General features: G+C 39.3%; 1 protein-coding gene across 8 annotated transcripts in view; it reads left to right on the top strand.

Annotated features, from left to right (window-relative positions):
• The window catches only part of ryr2a (ryanodine receptor 2a (cardiac)), a 388615-nt gene that overhangs the window by 96458 nt on the left and 272311 nt on the right, over positions 1 to 19846 (top strand). For all 8 annotated transcript variants that reach the window (XM_072372753.1, XM_072372750.1, XM_072372751.1 and 5 more), the window contains exons 12-16: positions 294 to 415; positions 4191 to 4374; positions 12035 to 12170; positions 12365 to 12460; positions 15077 to 15195. In XM_072372753.1, coding sequence (XP_072228854.1) covers positions 294 to 415; positions 4191 to 4374; positions 12035 to 12170; positions 12365 to 12460; positions 15077 to 15195 — 657 coding nt within the window. The remainder of the gene's footprint in view (positions 1 to 293; positions 416 to 4190; positions 4375 to 12034; positions 12171 to 12364; positions 12461 to 15076; positions 15196 to 19846) is intronic.

The raw sequence follows: 19846 nt of genomic DNA, 5'->3' as shown, positions 1-19846 counted from the left end.
TATCAACATATTCAAGACAGATGGAATCTCATAGTCAACATTAGTTACTTCAGCTGCCTAGACCCTGCTACTATAAACACACAAGTAGTAGGGTAGTCTGCTCCCATGTTTTATAATCAGAATCACTTATGCTGTGTACTTATCATAACGATGTTAGAGTGACACTGTTATGCTTCAGTCTTACATAATAGTCTTGCAAAAGTCAATTAACACTTTAATTTGGGTGTGCTTGGGTTTATTCAGCGTGATAATCTGAGATTAATTCAGAATTTTAAAAGCAAACTTTATTCTAGGCCATCATGCACCAAGAGGGTCACATGGATGATGGGCTGTCGCTGTCTCGGTCACAACATGAGGAGAGCCGCACTGCCAGGGTCATCCGCAGTACTGTCTTTCTATTCAACCTTTTCATCAGGTGGATCCAAACACCAACCACATACACACATAGTTTTAATGCATTGTTGCATATGACAGAGATGCTGGAACAGAGTGCAGTAATGGGAAACTACCAGAGGAGGAAGCTATTGTTTGCACTGTATTGTCAAGGAGGTATCTTCTAAACTCCTTCCAGGTTCAGGCCCAGGTTCAGGTTTCTTTATTTGTACCTTGTAGCTAAATATATAATGACATCCATTATGAAACACAGCATACAATGTAGATAAAACGTAAACCAACCCATCTACTTAAACATGTTAAAAGTTATTAGTGCTTCAGATTCACAAATCAGGACATATGAGAGAGAAAAATATTATCAAATAACATGAATAAAAATAAGAAAAGTCCCTCTTGCATTTAGTCAGCATAAGAAGAAATTCTGGACTTAAATTAATAAGTGATTAAATAAGTGAATGTGTCCAAAATATAATACAACTTGTTCATTTCAGTGATAGCAGAAGGACTAAAGTTGCTTTTGTAGTGCTTTGTTCTACACTTTGGGACTGAAAACGTCTGTCCAGAGGAAGCTGAAAATCATTATGCAAAGGATGGAATTCATGATTTTGAATAGATTTAGCTAATTGCTGTAACTCTCTCATATACAGGGAAGCTGGGTAAAGTTGTCAAAGATTATATTTCTACTGTGTGCTTTCAGCCAGAAACCTGTTGAACAGAAAAGAACAAAAAACAAAGCCAAATGCATATACAGTTAAGCTATTAATATCCAATTATAATCTTTAGCATATATGAAAATGCATGGAGTGTCAAGATGGCAGGTGAACAAAACCTCAGTGACTGTGACCAAGGGTTTATTGCTAAGAGACAGATGACTAGAGCTTCGGTAGCAAAGTTCTTCTGATTGAAGGATATTTCGATAAGATACTATGACTAAATGTATATATAATTTTTGGAGAAGACATTAATAAAAAGTGTCTGAAATGGTGGTCTACAGCGGACATTTGATGACCATGATGATGATGCATTTAAGCTCTATTTAGGGAGATGTGGAAGGGCAACAGAATGTCACTGCAGAGCATGATCCGATGTCAGCAAAGATGGTTCCATAAATAGGGGTTTATATGTAAATTAAATTACTTTTTTTTTTCTTATCTTAGCAGTCATTATAAACTTCCATTATGTATCGTTAACGATACATAACGATACTTACTTACTTAGATTCTGTCTCTTACAGTTGAAGTATACCTTCGATGAAAATTACAGACCTCTCCATTCTTTGTAAGTGAGAAAACTTGCAAAATTGGCAGTGTATCAAATACTTATTTTCCCCTCTGTAAGTATATATATATATATATATATATATATATATATATATAGAGAGAGAGAGAGAGAGAGAGAAATGTAGGGGAGGAACCAAACCCAGAAAAGGTCAATGGAAATATCCAAATAGAAAGTTGTTCTGAATATTTATTTAAGCCCAAACACCGAAGGAGATGCGATTGTATCTGTAGTGTTTATTCTTTTTCTTCCTCTTCTTTTCACTTATTCTTGTTCTGGTCCTAAATTACTTGCTTTTTTGGGGGCCTGAACATACTCAAAAAACCCATGAAATTGTGTGTACCCACCCCAAGGGAATGCGTAAATCATATATTTTTGGGTTTTCGTGAATTTGTGGGGAAAAATGACTCCATAGCGCAAACTTTTTTGGTAGTCCCGTAACTGCAACTCCTGGATTTTCACGAAACTTAGCAGTCATAAAAAATACGTTAAGACTCACAAAAAAATTATTTTGGGGGAATATCCCAAATCCAACAGGAAGTTGACCATTTTGGTTGAAAGACATAATTTTGGCATTTTACAAATGGTCAAAAGAGGTGTGATTAAAATTTATCACAATCTTTGTTATAAAGCATCGGGTCCTTGTGGCAGCACCCCTAACATTGATGTTTTGCAATGAAACAATAATTTGACATATCTGCCAAATTTTACATCCAAAATGCACTAAACATCACACATATCATCACACTCAGGTCCTGTGCAGATTTACATGGAAAAATCTTGTTGTCCCCATACCACCACCCACTGGCTACAATAATTTTTTTTCAGTGTCTTTGGAGGGAAAACATTAAGTCAAGAGAAGGGGGATACATCAACCAAAAGATATTCAAATAGTCTAAAAAGGACACATTTATGCCTTTAATGACTTTGATATGGGAGTGGACAGACTGAACGTCTTGGTTGTGTACAAAAATACCTACCTTCAAAAAAATGCTGATTAACCTGTTTGCCTCACAGGAAAGCTATTGGTGTGAACCTCTTTTCAAGTAAGATGGGCCCAAGCCTATGCACTTCTTAAAAAAACACAACACACGTTTCCGTGACCTTCATTATTTTACCTGTCTGTCCTATGAACATTAACTATATTCACTGCTGTTATTGTTTTATTAAGAACATACGTTATGTTTGGTACAATGAAGCAGTTGTAATGACAAATTAGTTGCAGTTGTATTTTTGTGAATAATGTTTTTGCTGTAAAATAGTACATACTTGTAGTGTGTGTGTGCGTGTGTGGTTTCTGGCTCAGCTGTAGGCGGGATGAGTAGAGCTATGGTTCAGAGAGCAGTGGCAGAGGAGGCACACGTGTGGCCAATTTCTGATCATTCTATCTGCCTTTATCTGCAGAAGTGTGCAGAGGAGAAGAATGTGGACCAGCCAGCTTGATCCAGGAAGTGAACGAGAAATCATGAATGAAACTTGTATAGAACTGACACTGTGTCCGTGTGCACTGCTGTTGCCAGTGTCACTCTTTAAAGAGCAGCTGGACTGTTACAGTAATGTTGCTGCTGAAGCTTATATCCTTTGGTACTTTGGTTGTTTAAATTTAACCAGTTAAATTTCAAAATGTGTAACAGCCAGAATGTTGAAGCTCCACGAGAGCCTGTCCATAGGAAGTTTGTTTAGTCTTCCCATGCCAGGTTCTCTCTGGGTATTCTAAATTACTCCAACTATTAAAAATGTATTCTTTAGATTGATTTGTGGTTCTAAATGAACCCTGCGGGTGATTTTGTGGCCCTGTGATGGACTGTCCTGGGTGTACCCTGCCCCTCGCGAATGGCAGCAGGACTCTTGTTTGGGGATTTTTATTTGAGAATAGCTCAAAATGTTATTATAATTTTAAATGTGTTGTCTAATGGCTCCTTTTGTGATCTTCTGTACTGAGAACAACCTACAAATGCTTTCTCTGAAGTTCACTGCATCTGCTCACTACGGTTGAATATATCAGGCAAAAATAAATCCAGTTTTAAATTACTGGATGCTTGAACACTTTATTGTTCTGTTTTGTAAAAATATCAACCAATTACATTTAAATATTCAAATTTACTATTGATATTTCTGAGGGACACTTGTATACTCTTAGTTTAAAAGTGTAGTAAATACAAAAGTAGCGATTTAAAATTTATTTAAACAGAAATACAAATACTTTTTTCCTCAACAAGTACAACTACAAAATTGCAGAGTCTCTGTACACCCCCTCTCGCCTTACTACAAAGAGAAATGTAGTTCAATTACACACAAAATAGAAGCACTGGTTAACAGAGATGTAAGAATACACACTTTAGGATAAACAAAATAGTCTGAAAGAAAATCAGAAACTAAGATAGATAACTCTGCTATAGTGCACTGATACTGTCCTTACATTACTTTGCAAAGCAACACCTTACTGCAACATTTAATGTTGGACACAATCTCTTCCCCTCTTATCTTGAAGTTATTGATTTTAATTTTATTTTCTGTAGGGGTCTGGACACACTCAGAAAAATAGGAAAGAGTTCAACTTCAAATCTTCCGATAGACTCGATGAGTCTGAGTCTGCAAGATCTAATTGGCTACTTCCAACCACCTGGAGATCATATGGAGCATGAGTATAAGCAGAACCGACTGCGAGCTCTGAAGAACAGACAGAACCTCTTCCAGGAGGAGGTAGGGAGTGTCACTCTGTATATATGCATGTTTTTTTGGTGAATCCATTGCTCAGTTAAGAGTCTGACCAGCAAAGCTACAAAAGGTAACATTAAGATAAAAGGGTAATGCCAACATCTTGGGTCATTCATTGTGGAGGACTGAAAGGGTCATAATCCAGAATGAATTAAAAAAATGTATAAATGGCTAAATAAATAACTTAATGATAAGTACTACTAAAATACAAAAATAATTTAATAAAATGTGAAATTTTCTGCTTTGATTCGAAACTACATTAATTTTAGCTTGTGATAATGTAGCTATTTATTTACTTTGCTACTCAGTTTCCAGTTTTATTTATTTTTTAAATTGGAATACATTTTTTTCATTAACTTATTTCTGTTTTACATGGTTTTTATCCATTTATTTATTCCAAATTATTCATTCCTTGATTTATTTTGATTTTAACAGAATTTTTAAAATTTATTTTATTCATATATGTGATTATTTCTCTGTCATTTCCTCTTTGTATTTTCTCTCCTTATTTAATTCTGTAAGCCCATTTATTTCCATGTTGCCTTTTTACATTTGTCTGTTTTTACATTCTTGTATGTATTTCTGCCCCATTATGCAAATTAGAAGGCAGGCTTTCTGATTGTGTCATCGGCTCAGCTTTTTACCTATTGGTTGATTATCATGCTACACAGATCGTTACTTACAGCGCAGTGTAAAAAAATAGTGGCGACACTCCCATTACATAGACTTCTATAGAAAGAAAGGAATGTGGAAGTCACGTGGGTCATGGAAGTGCAGATAGTTCCAAACACCAGCATTTCCAGCATTGAACGCCGTTCATTCTCGGTGTTTCAGAAGTTTTTTCTCTGGTAAGTTGATGAAATTACAAATTTTTTTGGCATTTTTTGTGAGGCATTAGCTGACTGCTCTGTAACGAATAAAGTCAACAGTGTTATTTAATGTAGCCAATTATAATTAATTAATCGTGTTAACCAGCTAGTTGTAGTTTCACTGCAGTTAGCTAATGTGAGAAAAACATCAGTCACTGCAGACATCATCAGTAAGCCTACATTTATCTGAAATGTATTGTAGTTATTGGCAGTTTTTTTCATATAAAGATTATTTTTCATTATTAGATTTGTCCTTTTGGTGGTGATTGTATCAGTATTTTAATTCCTGGTAGTGACCTATCTCAGCTAGAAAGCATGTTTGGCTTTTGTTCTGTAAGATTGATATGATGGTTAATTTAGTTCGAGTTATATATCCTTTCACAGACAATGCCTCAAAGACAGCAGCATAAATGTGGATATTATTAGTATATATGTCAAAGTTTGTGCAAAAATATAGTGTAGTGTAAATAATATGTACAATTAGACTATAAACGTTTGTCTTGGTCCACCTTCAATATTGAACACTAAATCTGTGATAAAATAATTATTTAAAGTAATCTGTCTTGTGTTTACTGATAAAGCAAAAGTGAGCCACCCCTCATTTCTTTATAAATTTAATTTGCTTCGCGGTCTGTTGTGTGTAGTTATGATACTGATTCATCCCTTGAGTTTGGAGTCTTTTCATGCTTGAATGATTCATAGGTCAGTGATAAGTGACTTAACAAAGAAATATTCTATTCCTCTTAAAAAAAAAAAAGAAATGGTGCGGTACAAGGACTGGACTGAAAATTTGTAAAAAAGCAGCCAATGTCCACAAATAAAAGAGCTTCAGAAAGCCTTAGGAACTGATGAAAACTAGATTACAAGAAAGTCTGACTGCTTGGAAACCAGATATAAAGACACGAGAACCGGATTTCTCTGACAATTCAGTGAACACCTACAGAACTTTCCAGAGCAATCTCGGTGTTTTGATTTTTATCAGAATAACTCGTTAATTTCACCCTGAATGTAAAAAAAAATTTACTTTATTTTCTTCTGATTGCATGAGTTAATTACTTCAAAGCACATATTGCTACCTTTTTTTTCAGTATGACTTTTCACCTGTGATAATGAATTGATTATTTATTGTTGTTGTCGGGGAGGTCAGCAGATGTGGTGTTTCCAAGTGGTGGTCCCAAAGGGATCTCCTGTCATGCTGCCAAGGATCAACCCTCATTCGGACTTCAGCACATTTCTACAATGTCCAAACCATTTTATTTAATCGAATATAGTTCAATGTTGCAGATTTAACTACCCAACATGACAAATGATGAAAATACTTATATATAATATAATTATTTATTATTGTTCTCCATTTTCCATTATGACATTGTATAATAAAATGTTAGGTTGAAATCTGTTTATTTTTGCAAACTGACACACACTTAGTTGGTCATCTAATATGGTGTTATAAAAATTCACACACAGACAACGGCATGAAACCAAGAAAATCCTCAGAGGCCTCAGTATTTTACTTGCAAGGGGAGAACAACACACAAACCTTCTCCCTGCAGCTTCGCAAGAGTTCTCCACCACGTGGTTGTCTCCCCCTGCCTTTTATTTGGTAACACACACACATATATACAATCCTCTATTTGCTTTCTCTTTGTCTCCAAACTTCTCCTTGAGAAGTTTTGATATATATAATGGCCTCTCTGGCCGTGACATTTATATATTGATAATAAGCATATTTTTCAGACATATGGTTTTAACCAGAAAAAAGTTTTATTAAGATTGATATTTTAGTCAATTAATTAACATTTTACAATAGCTTTCTGTTTAGAAGCACAATAAACAGAGTTACAGAAAATAACAAAAAATCAAATATAGGATAAATGTGTTTTCTACAGTAAAGAAGAATTCATCCCGGGTCATTCATCAAAACATCTACAGCCACATATTTTCTTCCAAGTCATAAAACAATTTATGTAGATCAGTGTAGTAATCAATGCAATTATTGGTCAATAATTTACCGAAAATTGCAGGGAAAAGCTGCGTCCCGTCAGAACCCATTCAAACTAACTGACAGTGCTATAACTTTTTAGGTCAAAGCATGTCATAACTCTCTTTCTGTAAGGCACTGGTTGCAATATTTAGAAGATGGTGCCTGAAACCGAAGGTGGCAAAAAATTGTATTTCTGGTACTGAAGCTACGATAGAGATGACTTGTTACTTCAAATCCAGCTTGTGTTCTCTTTGTCACTGATTAGTCTGTATAAAGCAGTTGTTTGTGAGATTTGAACAAAAATGCAACAAGACAAAAGGTGAAGCAGGAATGTACCAGGAGGCCTGTCAGTAGGGAGACATAATTTTTTAGAGCCCCCTCTCTGACAAGGGCATCTGCAAACCTGGAAACCAGCAGGTAGAGCTCCGGCCCTGGTTCTTGCATGTCGTCTGCCAAGCCCTGAGCTTGAACTAGTGTGGACCCCAGTGGCTTGGACTTGGGCAGAGACTGGCACTGGTGAAAACTGAGGCAGAGAGAAGGTGGCAAGATGAAGTTGTTTTGAACTGAGAGATGTCACAGTGGAATTGCAAGGAGACTGAAGAGCCAGGCCATGAAGAGACTGCATAGCCAGGCATAAGGGTGAAAGTGTCAGCTAAAGGTGTGCTTTCCTCAGCCTTAGCTTCTTCCAGAAGGTCTGCTACACCAAGAGACAAGAGAAGCCAAAACCTTGCATGCAGCTCATCCAGTACCGCTCTGCTACCCTCAATCTAGCACACGGTCCCAAGAGTTTAACCAAACAAACAATAATGGCTTTAATGGCTATGTGTAACTTTAAAAAATCCTCTGGGGAAAGCAAATCTCCTGAGTCCTGGATCCTGGCCAGCGCTTACTCTTGTGATCCATGGTGGAAAAGATGAAGTTGGACCCAAATGTAGACAAGCTGGAGATAAACTAATGATGAAGCAAAAAGTTCTTTATTAAACAAAGCAAGGGCATTGTGGAACAGGTAATCCAAAATAAACAAAACCCTCAACTTCAAATTAACAAAAATCACAAAAAAGATGGAGAATTGGAAGACCATGGGTTAAGATACCACAACTAACTGGTAAATGACTGAAGATATAAATGCTGGTAGGGTTGTTCAGTAAAGTGACAACAGGTGAATGAGGTGGCAGAGGGAGACGGGTGTTACTAGAGACCAAGGGACAAGACCAAGACAAATGAGGACATCTAGGAGTAATGACAAGAATAAAGTAACTCAAACTAAACCAAGGCCTGAAAGTAAGTAAAGTAAGAGTTAAACACATGATAACACTAATCTAGGGACTTGTGAAACAAAACAGGAACACAAACTCTTATGACAAAAACAAGAATACAACATAATCTAACTCAGAGACTAATGCATAATACACAAAGAGTAATGCTCAAAAAGAACGGCAGAACTCAAACTAGAACTGAACGAAAACCAAAAGAACAGAAATTAAACCATGGCACTAAGGAAAACTGAGGCGGAGCATAGAACAGTGATGATAACATGGGAAACCAAGAGACTAAAGGACAAAGAATACACTAGAATATTAAAACCTATTAAGTAAAACCCCATGGCCATAACAAAACCCACAAAACCTAACATTTTCATTCACTATTTGGGCAATGCATTTGATGTCATCAAACATGTGACTTCAGAGATCTATCAGCATCTCTCTAGCTATTTAGTGAAGGTTATTTAGTAAATAAGTTTGTGAGAAGTGTTTTGTGTCCTTAAACTGAATTGTAGAACACCTTCTAAATCTGATAAGAAAAAAATTCAAATTGGCAGGAGACCCATGCATGTCTTAGTTGGAAAGTTAGACTATTATCAAAAAATCAAAACAAACACATACTCTTGACTATAAACAATAAGAATCTATAGATATCAGTGATCTTTTTAAATCACTGATAAATATGATTTACCCAACCTTTTTGTACCCAAGAAAGTACAGAGGTGTCTTTTTTTCTTTTTAAATGCACACACTGCTGTTTGTTAAGTTTGGGCCCCAAGCCATATTTGTATAAATCCAGAGAGAGATGGGAATCAGATTTGAAAGTCACTTTTGGGTAACAGGTCTGGTTATAGTTATGTAAAAAAAGCTTATCTGCCACTATTAATGCACTTTACACCTGCATCTTTTTTTTTCTACACTGTACCTTGACTTGCATAAAGATTAAGTCATTTTGGTATTACCTCTGCAACAACCAAAAGCAAAATGACTGGTATTACCCTTCCTTAACACACAGGGGCTTTGTTCATTGTGAAATATTCATGAAATTAACAAGGTTCTGACCAAATCTCTAAGCGTTCCTTGAAAATGCATGGCTTGGCCCTGGAAATCTGACTCTCCTTCTCCCTTGGTTATATGTAAATATGACATGAATAACTTATTGAAAAGGTAGCTAGAAGTAAAAGAAAAATATACAATACTTTTCAGAAAATTTGGCAGGTTTTTCTGGATTATAGTGTAATGCCCTTGTTATCACCACATGGTTGTAGAGGGTATGAAACATTTTTCTAAAATATAAAATTACACTTTCAAATTATGATGTAACTAGTTTTGACTAAAATGTAGAAAAAGCACTTTTCTCTAGAAATAATTTCAAAATGAACATATTCTGATCTTGAGATATCATTAACATTTTATTGCAGGCATGGATGTTCTGTCTATCTGTCTATCAACAGCTAAATTTAACTTAACAAATAAAGATAAAACATATTAATAATGAGTTGAAAAAAGATATTTGATGTATGATCTTCATTTTAGCCAGAGATATGATTGAGATTTTCTACAGTATTGCTGTCATTGTGGGAAAAAAAACTATCAGAATCCTACAGTATTCTGGCTTGAAGGTGCCTCTGAACAGCTGCAGGACAGCTTTGCATCTACAAACTGGGATGTGCTCAAACATCAGGACCTTCAGCACTACACAACAGCTGTCCTGGACAACTTTTGTACAGACGCTGTCACAGTGGGTAATTGCTTTCGGGTTTGTCCTAACACAAGCCCTGGATGACTAAAGAAGTGCAACACCCGCTCAGAGTGACGGACATTGCCTTCAGGTCTGGTGACGAGGCATAATACAGGGCTGCCCGAGACAATCTGAAGAGAGGCATCAGTAATGCCGAAGCTGTGTACAGACGGAGGCCTACTTTCAGAGCAATGACTCCAGACTTGTGAAGCAGGGATCCAGCATATCACCAATGACACAGTGGCCTCTTGGCCGTTGATAGCAAAGTTTCATTGCCTAATGAGCTGATCAACTTCTGTTGGAGCCACCGGAAGCAATCACACGATAACCACCAGCCCACAGCGTCACACCCTCACGGTGGACGAGCATGACATGAGGCATACACTAAAGGCGGTGAACAAGTGGAAAGCTACAGGACCTTACGGCATCTCAGATTGGGCACTGCAAGTCTGTGCAGACCAGCTGTCTGGGATATTTAACCAGTCCTTATCCCAAGCTGTATCTCACCCTGCCTGAAATCCTCCACAATCGTCTCACCCCCAAATAAGAACACTGTCAGCACTTTTGATGACCACCAGTCACCATGACGTGCTTTGAGAAACTTGTCAGGCCCAACATCACGTTTGATCCCCTCTAGTTTGCATACGGAGCAAATTGGTCCACAGAGGATGCAGTTGTCACAGCTCTCCACTTCACCTCGTTCCACCTGGAGCAACAGGGAAGCTACGTGCGGCTGCTCTCTGTGGACTCCAGCTCTGCATTTAACATCATCCTCCCCATCACACTGGTGTTCAAACTGTTAAACCTGGGAGTATCCCATCCCATTTGTCTTTGGATAAAAGACTTCCTTACTGAAATAATGTGGGTAGGCCCCACTGCCTAAAGAAGGAGTCTGCCTACCGGGTTGAGGTGGAGTGTATGGTGCACAATGAATAACCTGGTCATGAATACCATCAAGACTAAGGAGCTTATCTATGACTTCAGGAGGAAGAAATTGAACATTTAGCCAATGTTTCTCAGAGGGAATAGTATATAGAGGTTGTCAGAATACTGGTTTCTGGGGGTTAACATCCAGGATGACCTGACCTGGAGTGTCAACACCACTTCAGTCGGGAAGAAGGCACAGCAAAGACTGCACTTCCTGCGGGTGCTGCAGTAGAATAATCTCCCATAGAAATTGTTGGTGTCCTTCTACTACTGCTCCATAGAGACCGTACTGACTTAATTAATCCTGAGGCTCTAAACTTAATACTCCAACTGGAAACAGAGAGGTGCACCAGGGGGTTGTCACTACAGCAGAAAAATCATCAGTTATCCTCCCCCCTCCATGGAGGATCTGTTTAACACCCAAATAATAAAGAAAGCACAGAACATTGTCAGGGATCCATCTCACTCCAGAAATAATTTTTTTGAACTGCTACCTTTCAGCAGAGGTTTTAGATCACTAAAAGAAAAAACATACTGAATAAAGAATACTTTTTATGTCTGTGCCATCAATACACTACAAAAATTAAACTTGAACATTCTTTTATAATGACTGTGCAATGTAATTTAAAGTTATTTGAGTGCCTGTGTTTTCTTATAAGCTACTAATTATCTATATACCAATTTCATCTTGTTTATTTAAACATTTAAAAACAACTTTATCTTTGATGTTTCTACTTCCTTGGCACCAGAAATGTACCTTTAATTTTGTTCTATTGTACTTAGTGTATTTACACACATGACAAATAAAGATCTATTCTATCCTAGTATAAAGGAGTTAATTCAACCACATCTGTGTCTGTAGGGGATGATCACCCTGGTACTGGAGTGTATTGATCGTCTTCATGTGTATAGCAGTGCAGCACATTTTGCCGAGGTAGTTGGAAGGGAAGATGCAGAGGCCTGGAGCTCTATTCTCAACTCTCTATATCAACTACTGGGTAAAAACACACACACACACACACACACAAACAAGGAAACAGTGAGTTTATAAAAAGTGATGCAACCAGAGGACAGCTATGCACACAGATGTGATAATAGTAAGGAGAATTTTTGTTAGTGTTCCTGTCTACCATTGATTACACACCAATGGCACCCATTGATGGCACGTGTCTTCTCCCTTGACTACTCCCAGCTGCACTTATCAGAGGAAACAGGAAAAACTGTGCTCAGTTTTCTGGTTCATTGGACTGGCTGATAAGTAGACTGGAGCAGCTGGAGGCCTCTTCAGGTAAGTCAGCTTATCTTTGTGAAAACATCAATTATGTTATACTTTCATTCAAACCTTGAATTAGAAGATTGAATAATCATGATAAATACATAAATATATACACACATGCCTATCTATATGTGTTTGTACACACTCACACAAACATACATACATATACACATAAAGTACACATATCTACATACACATAGATACTTGTATTTATTCATGTCTTCTATGGATAGTTATGCGGTGCTTCAAATTATTAAAGCATTTTTTGGGATGCAGATCCAGATTTGTTAGGCAATAGTTAAAGGGAAAAAGATGCCTGTGTATAATCAACATAAAAACGAAAACATACAGTACATTGTGAATTGCAATGATCTCATTAAATGGGCATGTAGTGAAAATTGAACATTAATTTAATTGTTTTCATTCAACCAGTGATTTTTCTGTTAAATTTAAGAGGTAGGTTCTTTTTACAATACTCAAAAAACAAAATGTTGGTGAAAATAAAATAAATAAATAAATAAAATAAAGCAGGGTGAACCAGACTGTGGCTAGGTTGATTTAGTCTAATCCTTTAGAGTTTTTCATCTCCCTAATGTTTGGTACATAATACAGATGATGTTTAAAGCAATAATGATAACTTGCTGCTGGGGACTTGAGTACTTCAAATCCAATGGCACTTTGGTTTGTTTTTGTTGTTAGGATGCTTTCTATTGTTCTTCTGTTGAAGTTTATTAGAACTTTTAAGTATAAAGTTTTACTATTTATTGATTTATTTATTTTTGTTTATTGATTTATTTATTACCATTTAAGTTTAACCGTTCTCCCTTGACAATTCAGTGATTTCTTAACTTTTTTAACCAACAGAGAGTTTATGTTTACCATTAGAGGTTCTCTATGATGTTGATTGGCGCTGTTCCCAGGCGCTGTGAGTGGCTGCCCACCGCTCCAGTGAATATGGCATCTGTCCCTATGAGTTTGGTACCCTGTGCATGTGCATGTGTGTGTTCAACAGGTGCCAACCTGGATGGGTTAAATGCGGAGGAATAATTTCATGTATCTCTACATGACAATAAAAGTCTTAACTAACTAAAGGTTGCCAAGGGAGTGGTTAATATAGAATCAAGAGACAAGATGAATAGAAACTAGAAAAAGCTGTTCCTGCAAAAAAGTGATGCTGATGAGCTGAATGGGGATAGCTGACCATACTAAAAAAAAGCCGAAAATAGTGAAAAAAAATTTGCAGAAGTCAAGTGAGTAATAATTAAAATGGCTGCAGTGTAATAGCGGAAGAGAGATGTCATCACAGTGATATGAATGTGTGTAAGCAGCTGCGGCTTAACAAACTCCCTCCCAGTATTACCAGCAGAAATGGCTGAAGGGGTACTATGACCTCCTGTGAGAAAACTGTAAGAGTGAGGAAAATAATTTTAAGACCGTAAGAACCAGAAGGGTTAGAGAAACGTGGCAAAGTAGTTTTTATTTCAATGGAGGGAAATATTTTTAAATGGCAGCAAGAACCTGGTGTCATACCAAACTCTCCATTGGAGAGTGTGAGATAATTTGAAAGGTTGCTCTCGCTTCAAGGCTCATAGTGTCAGGAGGCACAAAACGGCAGGTAAGAACCCAATAGCATGACACAGGGAACAGTTCAAGTGAAGGAACAGAGGTTTAATAACCAGCAGAGGTCAAACCAAGTAGTAATAGCGTGGCAAATAAATCCATTGGGAGCAGGCAAAGGGAAGGTCTGTAATCCAAAAAGGCAGGTCAAAACACAAACAAGAAAGATCAGAATCAGGATAACAGGACGCTGGATAGCTAGGAAAACACACTAGATAATCTGGCAAAGAACTTAGGGAAATGGACCGGTATACATGCTGAGGGGCTGATAGCTGATGAGGAGCAGGTGAGTATGGAGGCCGGGCAGGCCAGGTGAATGAACTCAGGAAGTGATGCAGAGTAGGAGGAAGTGGCCAGGTCTGAAATGACATGAGAGTTAGTGTGGCAAAACAGGAGAGGGACAAAAAAAAAACCTAAGCCTGGCTGAAGTTGTGACTGAAATTGTAGCTGAAATTCTGTAAATGTGAGCTCTTTAGTAGTTACATTGGCTGAAAGAAGACAACTTTTCCTACATTTTAAGGAATAATTTATTTCTGTAAGTTAAACTGTCTCACAATAATCTTCTGTAGACAGAAATTTGCAAGAAGGGTGCATTTATTTAGCCAACATCAAAATACAGGTTAAACATGCAGTGAAACAATTCCGGAACTCACGGAGATCACGGAAAAAAGAAGTTGAAAAGTCGAGGGAGCTCAGACTTTTGTGAAAGTCAGTCTCCAAAGAAATTACTCAAATGTGGCCAATTAGAAATTAAACAGAATGACAATTATCCATTGATAGAATAATCAGGAAAAATAAAAATTTCATGGCAATTTTTCATCTCTTTTTTTCAATTTGGTAAAATCACTGAAAAACTGCACTGCACTGCAAAGTGTTACACGTCCCCAGGGTCACTCACCAATTGCCATAATTGACACACCCCATCTCCTAATCCAGCTACTTAGAATCTGCTTCCAGTCTTAATAATTCTTGCTCTCATGTCATTTTTGTTTTCTTATTCTTTATGTCTAGGTATATTGGAGGTGCTTCACTGTGTGCTGGTGGAAAGTCCTGAGGCTCTAAACATAATCAAAGAAGGACACATCAAATCCATTATATCTCTTCTGGACAAGCATGGACGCAACCACAAGGTACTTTGTCCTTATACAAGCAAGTGCAATCATACAGCGCGTTAAAAGGTCTTCAAGGCTCTAAAGATAACATTTTCAGATATTCAGATATCTGTAATCATCAGCAAGGTCCACATTGACCCCCCGGATGGAAACAGTAGACCTTGTTCCTTAGTTCCTTAGTCTTTGTCACGTTAAGCCACTGATGGTTCTGTTCACATCAAGTTACAAAGTTGTCCACCAAAGTCCTGTATTCAACCTCATCATCATCACTGATATATTCAACTAGAGCAGAGTAATCAGAAAAGCTGTCGTTGGAGTCTGTGGTGTAAAGGATGAAGAGGAAAGGAGAGAGTCCCCGGTGGGGCTCCTGTATTGCTGATTATTCTGTCTGACACAGTCAGTGGGGTTACATGGCCTGTAAAAATCGGATTACTGGCTAAATTAGAATAAGACTGGGTTATTAAGTTCATGTATACACCTTAGTCTGACAAAAAATTGGACCAGATCGGGTTACTCGCAAGTCGGATTAAGACCCTGAGATAACTCGGTTGATAGTCACAATAAACATGCTTTTAGACGGTGAAGCACATGGTGAATTGAACTTTGTGTTCTGCGCATGCTCGAGACCTTTTCCCGGGGTCGTCACCCGGTAGTCGAAGAGAAAGATATTACTGTTGTTGTCGCAGCCGTCGGAAAGAAATAAACAACGTGATGGAGAATGCACCGTTGTGCATTGCGTTTGTGCCATAACCATGCTCATCACAAACTAAATGTAGAGGGACGTAGCTTCATCTTGCTCTTTGTTTGCCATCTTTCTCGATTACCTGAGTCTGTTGTTGCTGTTGTTCGTGGTGAACTGGAAGTGGTTTTGTTAGCGATAGTTGAAATGGGTACAGTGCCACCTATTGCACCGAGGTATGACATGCTTTGTGCCAATGATTATATTTATTCACCGCCATATATCCTATGATAATTATCCTTGCTCAAATAAGGAGCATAAATCAGCAATAGCTATAATCAAATCAATCTCATCATGTAGACCCACTGAGTGAGTTGCACATGATGTGGTCTGACTAGAGGTAATCAACAGTCCAGAACACAAGGGGACCCTCCACCTGAATCGCTGTCAGCTTCTCATTTAGAAGATCCGGCCTGATTGTATTGAATGCACTTGAGAAATAAAAAACATGACCCTTGCAGCGCTCGCTAGCTGGTCCAGGTAGGCGTAGATGCAGTTCAACGGGATGATTGCATCCTCAACCCCAAGTCTGGGCTGGTAGGCGAACTGAACCGTATCCAAAGGGGGATTGACCATGACTTGGAACTGGTCCATGATGCAAAAAACAAAATAAATTAATTGGCCCTGTCAACACTGCCCACAACTGCCCACAACTGCTCTGCTATTGTGGCTTGAGATGACATTTGCTGTGATTTGGCACTATAAATAAAACTGAAATTAATTCAGTCTGGTATGGTCTGAAAGCAGTTGTAGTCCTCAGGCCGCTCCAGGCTTCCTCTTGTAACTTGTCTTTTTCCTTCCCGTTCTTCATCTTGAGTGTCCCCTATCATGTCCACACCTCTTCCTTGTTGCCTGCTTTGAAGCCCACTTCTCACCATTGAAGAGGGCTTTGATGTCCTTTGTAACTGCCTGTTGATTGGGATAATAGTAGACAATATTAAGTAGCTCACCCTTTCTTTTCGTCACCTTGAGTTCTTCCACAACTTTCTTTTTCTCGAAATGTAATCCCTGATTTACTTGATGATGTTGAGATTTGAGTTTTGTTCTTCTTCAAAGACATGTCTCTGAAGGGCTGTGTGATAGATGATTTTAACTTTTACCACTTTTACAATCTAAACAGTAAATCTAATACTCTCAGGTATAACAAAAGTCTATATATATTTATATAAGCCTCTATAATATGCCTCTGAATCTTTTTTTAAATTTTGTGCAAATGATCCATATAAATATTCGTATGACATGTGCAGTAATATGCAGGACAAACTTGAATAAGCTACATTGACATTTACTTATAAAGGATAATCTTGTATCCAAAGCAATTTACAATGAAGGAACAACAAGCATACTAAGAAAAGGCTTGGCATTTGTATTGATTACTAAACCTAGAAGGACAGATAACAAGCAGAGATGTTAAATATATTCAAATCAAATTTATCTTAGGTATGTTTAAGTGTTAGATTAGGTGTTCTTGGAAGATAGAACTCTTTAAGTAATCCTTGAAGAACTAGATGGCCGCTCCTGATCTGAAAGTTTTTGATAGCTTGTTACACCTTTGTGGAAGCAGTCTGGATTAACACTGCCTATGTATAGAGATAGCATTACCAATTACTGTTTTGATAGTGTAGAAGTGTAGAAGTCCAAAGGAAGAATTTAATTAAATTCAGTTCAATTTGTCTTTACTGTCCCATGAAGGGAAATTAGTGTTGCAGCAGGAGCACACAAAAGACAAGGTACACATGATAGCATTGGTAATAAGAATAAAACCCAATTAAAAGTCTAAAAGTCAAAAATAAAAGTCACAATAAAAACTGTCACAGTTTAGTCATCCAACCATCAGTAATTTTCCATTGATCCTGCTTCTGCCCCTCTCAGCCTGTCAGTCACACACACCTCATCAGTTAACTCCACTCACCTGTGCACACAGCTGCCTCTCATCACATGCAATCAGCCCAGCATATAGTCACCAGCTCCACACTCTATCCTTTGCCAGATTGTTCTTTGCCATGCAAGTCTTTCCAGCGTTCTCCTGCCAGCTTTACCGGTACCGACCTCGCCTGTCCCTGATTCCCTGCTTCGTCTGCCTCCTGGTAATTCGACCCAGCCTTCTGTCCCTGACCAAGAATTTTGCCTCTCCTCTCCTGATTCCTGTTTGCCGGTTTCTAAACCGTTTGTCTGTCTGCCAGAGTTTCAGTAAAGCCTTGAACTTTTTACCACTGTCTTCTGACTCCTTTGTACTGCAATTGGGTCCATACACCACCCGTTACAGTACAATCTGGCCAGACATGGACCCAGCAGGACCAACCTCACCACAGGATCGGTTTGAGAGGATTGAACATGCGCTCATGCAACAGCAGCAGAGAATGGAGGAGGCTGATGCATACGTCAGACGAGCTACAGAGGCCAACACCAATGCCTTTGCAGCCCTCTCTGCCCAGTTGCAACAGCTGATGTCCACTCGCCCTCCTGCAGTTCCAGTCCCCACACTGGAGACCCCTGCTCCAGCTCTGCCACAGCCCAGAATGATCTCCGAGCCCAGAGTGGGAACCCCTGAGCGATATGATGGAAACCCTGAACTCTGCGGTTCATTCCTGACCTCCTGCTCCTTACTCTTCGGCCTGCAGCCATATACGTTCGCCACCGAGGATGCCAGGGTGGCATATGTAATTAGCAACCTGACCGGCAGAGCCCTCCTCTGGGGAACAGCAGAGTGGGAGAGGCGGACTTCCGCTTGTGCATCATTCCAGGCCTTCTCTGGATCTGATGCCGCCCGTGATCTGCTCTCCCTGCGCCAAGGGAACCAGTCAGTGGCTGACTTCTCCATCGACTTCCGGACCAGGGCCCATCGAAGCGACTGGAACACTGCGGCTCTGCGTGATGCTTTTCTGCATGGTTTGGCAGACTACATCAAAGATGAACTGGTTTCCTATCCTCTACCTTCCACACTGGACAGTCTCATTGAACTTACTGTTCGGCTGGACCTCCGCATACAGGCCCGGAGAAGGGAGAGGAGACAGAACACTCCTGGTCATCTCGACCCAGCCCGCTGGCCAGGTTACTCATCTGCTTCCGGTTCCTCTTTACCCGCTATGGATATTGGCGTAGAGTCTGAGCCCATGGGGTGGGCCGCACCAAGCTTACACCCGAAGAGCGAGAGCGCCGCCGTAAGGGGAATCTGTGTATGTACTGTGGACAAGCTGGACATTTTATCTCCCGCTGCCCGTTAAAAGACAGGGCTCACCAGTGAGTGAGGAAGTCCTGGTGAGTCACACGGCAGCAAAGTCTTCCTCCTCAAGCTTGCGCCCGCTCTTCCAAGTCAAGCTCCTCCTTCCTGGTGGTGCACACACCCTGCCCACTTTTATAGACTCTGGTGCAGATGCCAACATTATGGCTGAGAGCTTAGCTATACAACTCGGACTTAAGAAGATTCCACTTGACACCCCAATTCCTGCCAAAGCCCTTGATGGCCATCTTCTGGAGACTGTCACTCACCAGACTTCTCCTGTCCACATGCTACTTTCCGGTAACCACCATGAGACCATCCAGTTTCACCTCCTGTCATCTTCCAACATTCCACTGATCTTAGGCTACCCTTGGTTACGTCGACACAGCCCCCACATCGACTGGGCCACAGGGGGCATCCTCGCTCCAGTTCCTGCCCTGACTTGTCCAGAGTTCCTGCCGAGTACCATGACTTCCGGGAGGTGTTCAGTAAAACTAAGGCGACTTCATTGCCCCCTCATCGGCCTTATGACTGTTCCATTGACCTGATGCCTGGCACTTCACCTCCCAAGGGGCGTCTGTACTCCCTGTCTGGTCCTGAACGGGAGTTCATGGAGTCTTACATCAATGACTCCCTGGCTGCCGGTATTATCCGACCCTCGTCGTCTCCTGCTGGGGCAGGATTTTTCTTTGTCGAGAAGAAGGACGAGG

This window comes from Leuresthes tenuis, unplaced genomic scaffold (assembly GCF_036924035.1).
Source record: "Leuresthes tenuis unplaced genomic scaffold, fLeuTen1.0.hap1 SCAF_20, whole genome shotgun sequence".
Lineage (NCBI taxonomy): Eukaryota > Metazoa > Chordata > Actinopteri > Atheriniformes > Atherinopsidae > Leuresthes > Leuresthes tenuis.
The sequence above is the reverse complement of the archived record's forward strand: the minus strand, read 5'-3'. Positions and strand labels throughout refer to the sequence as shown.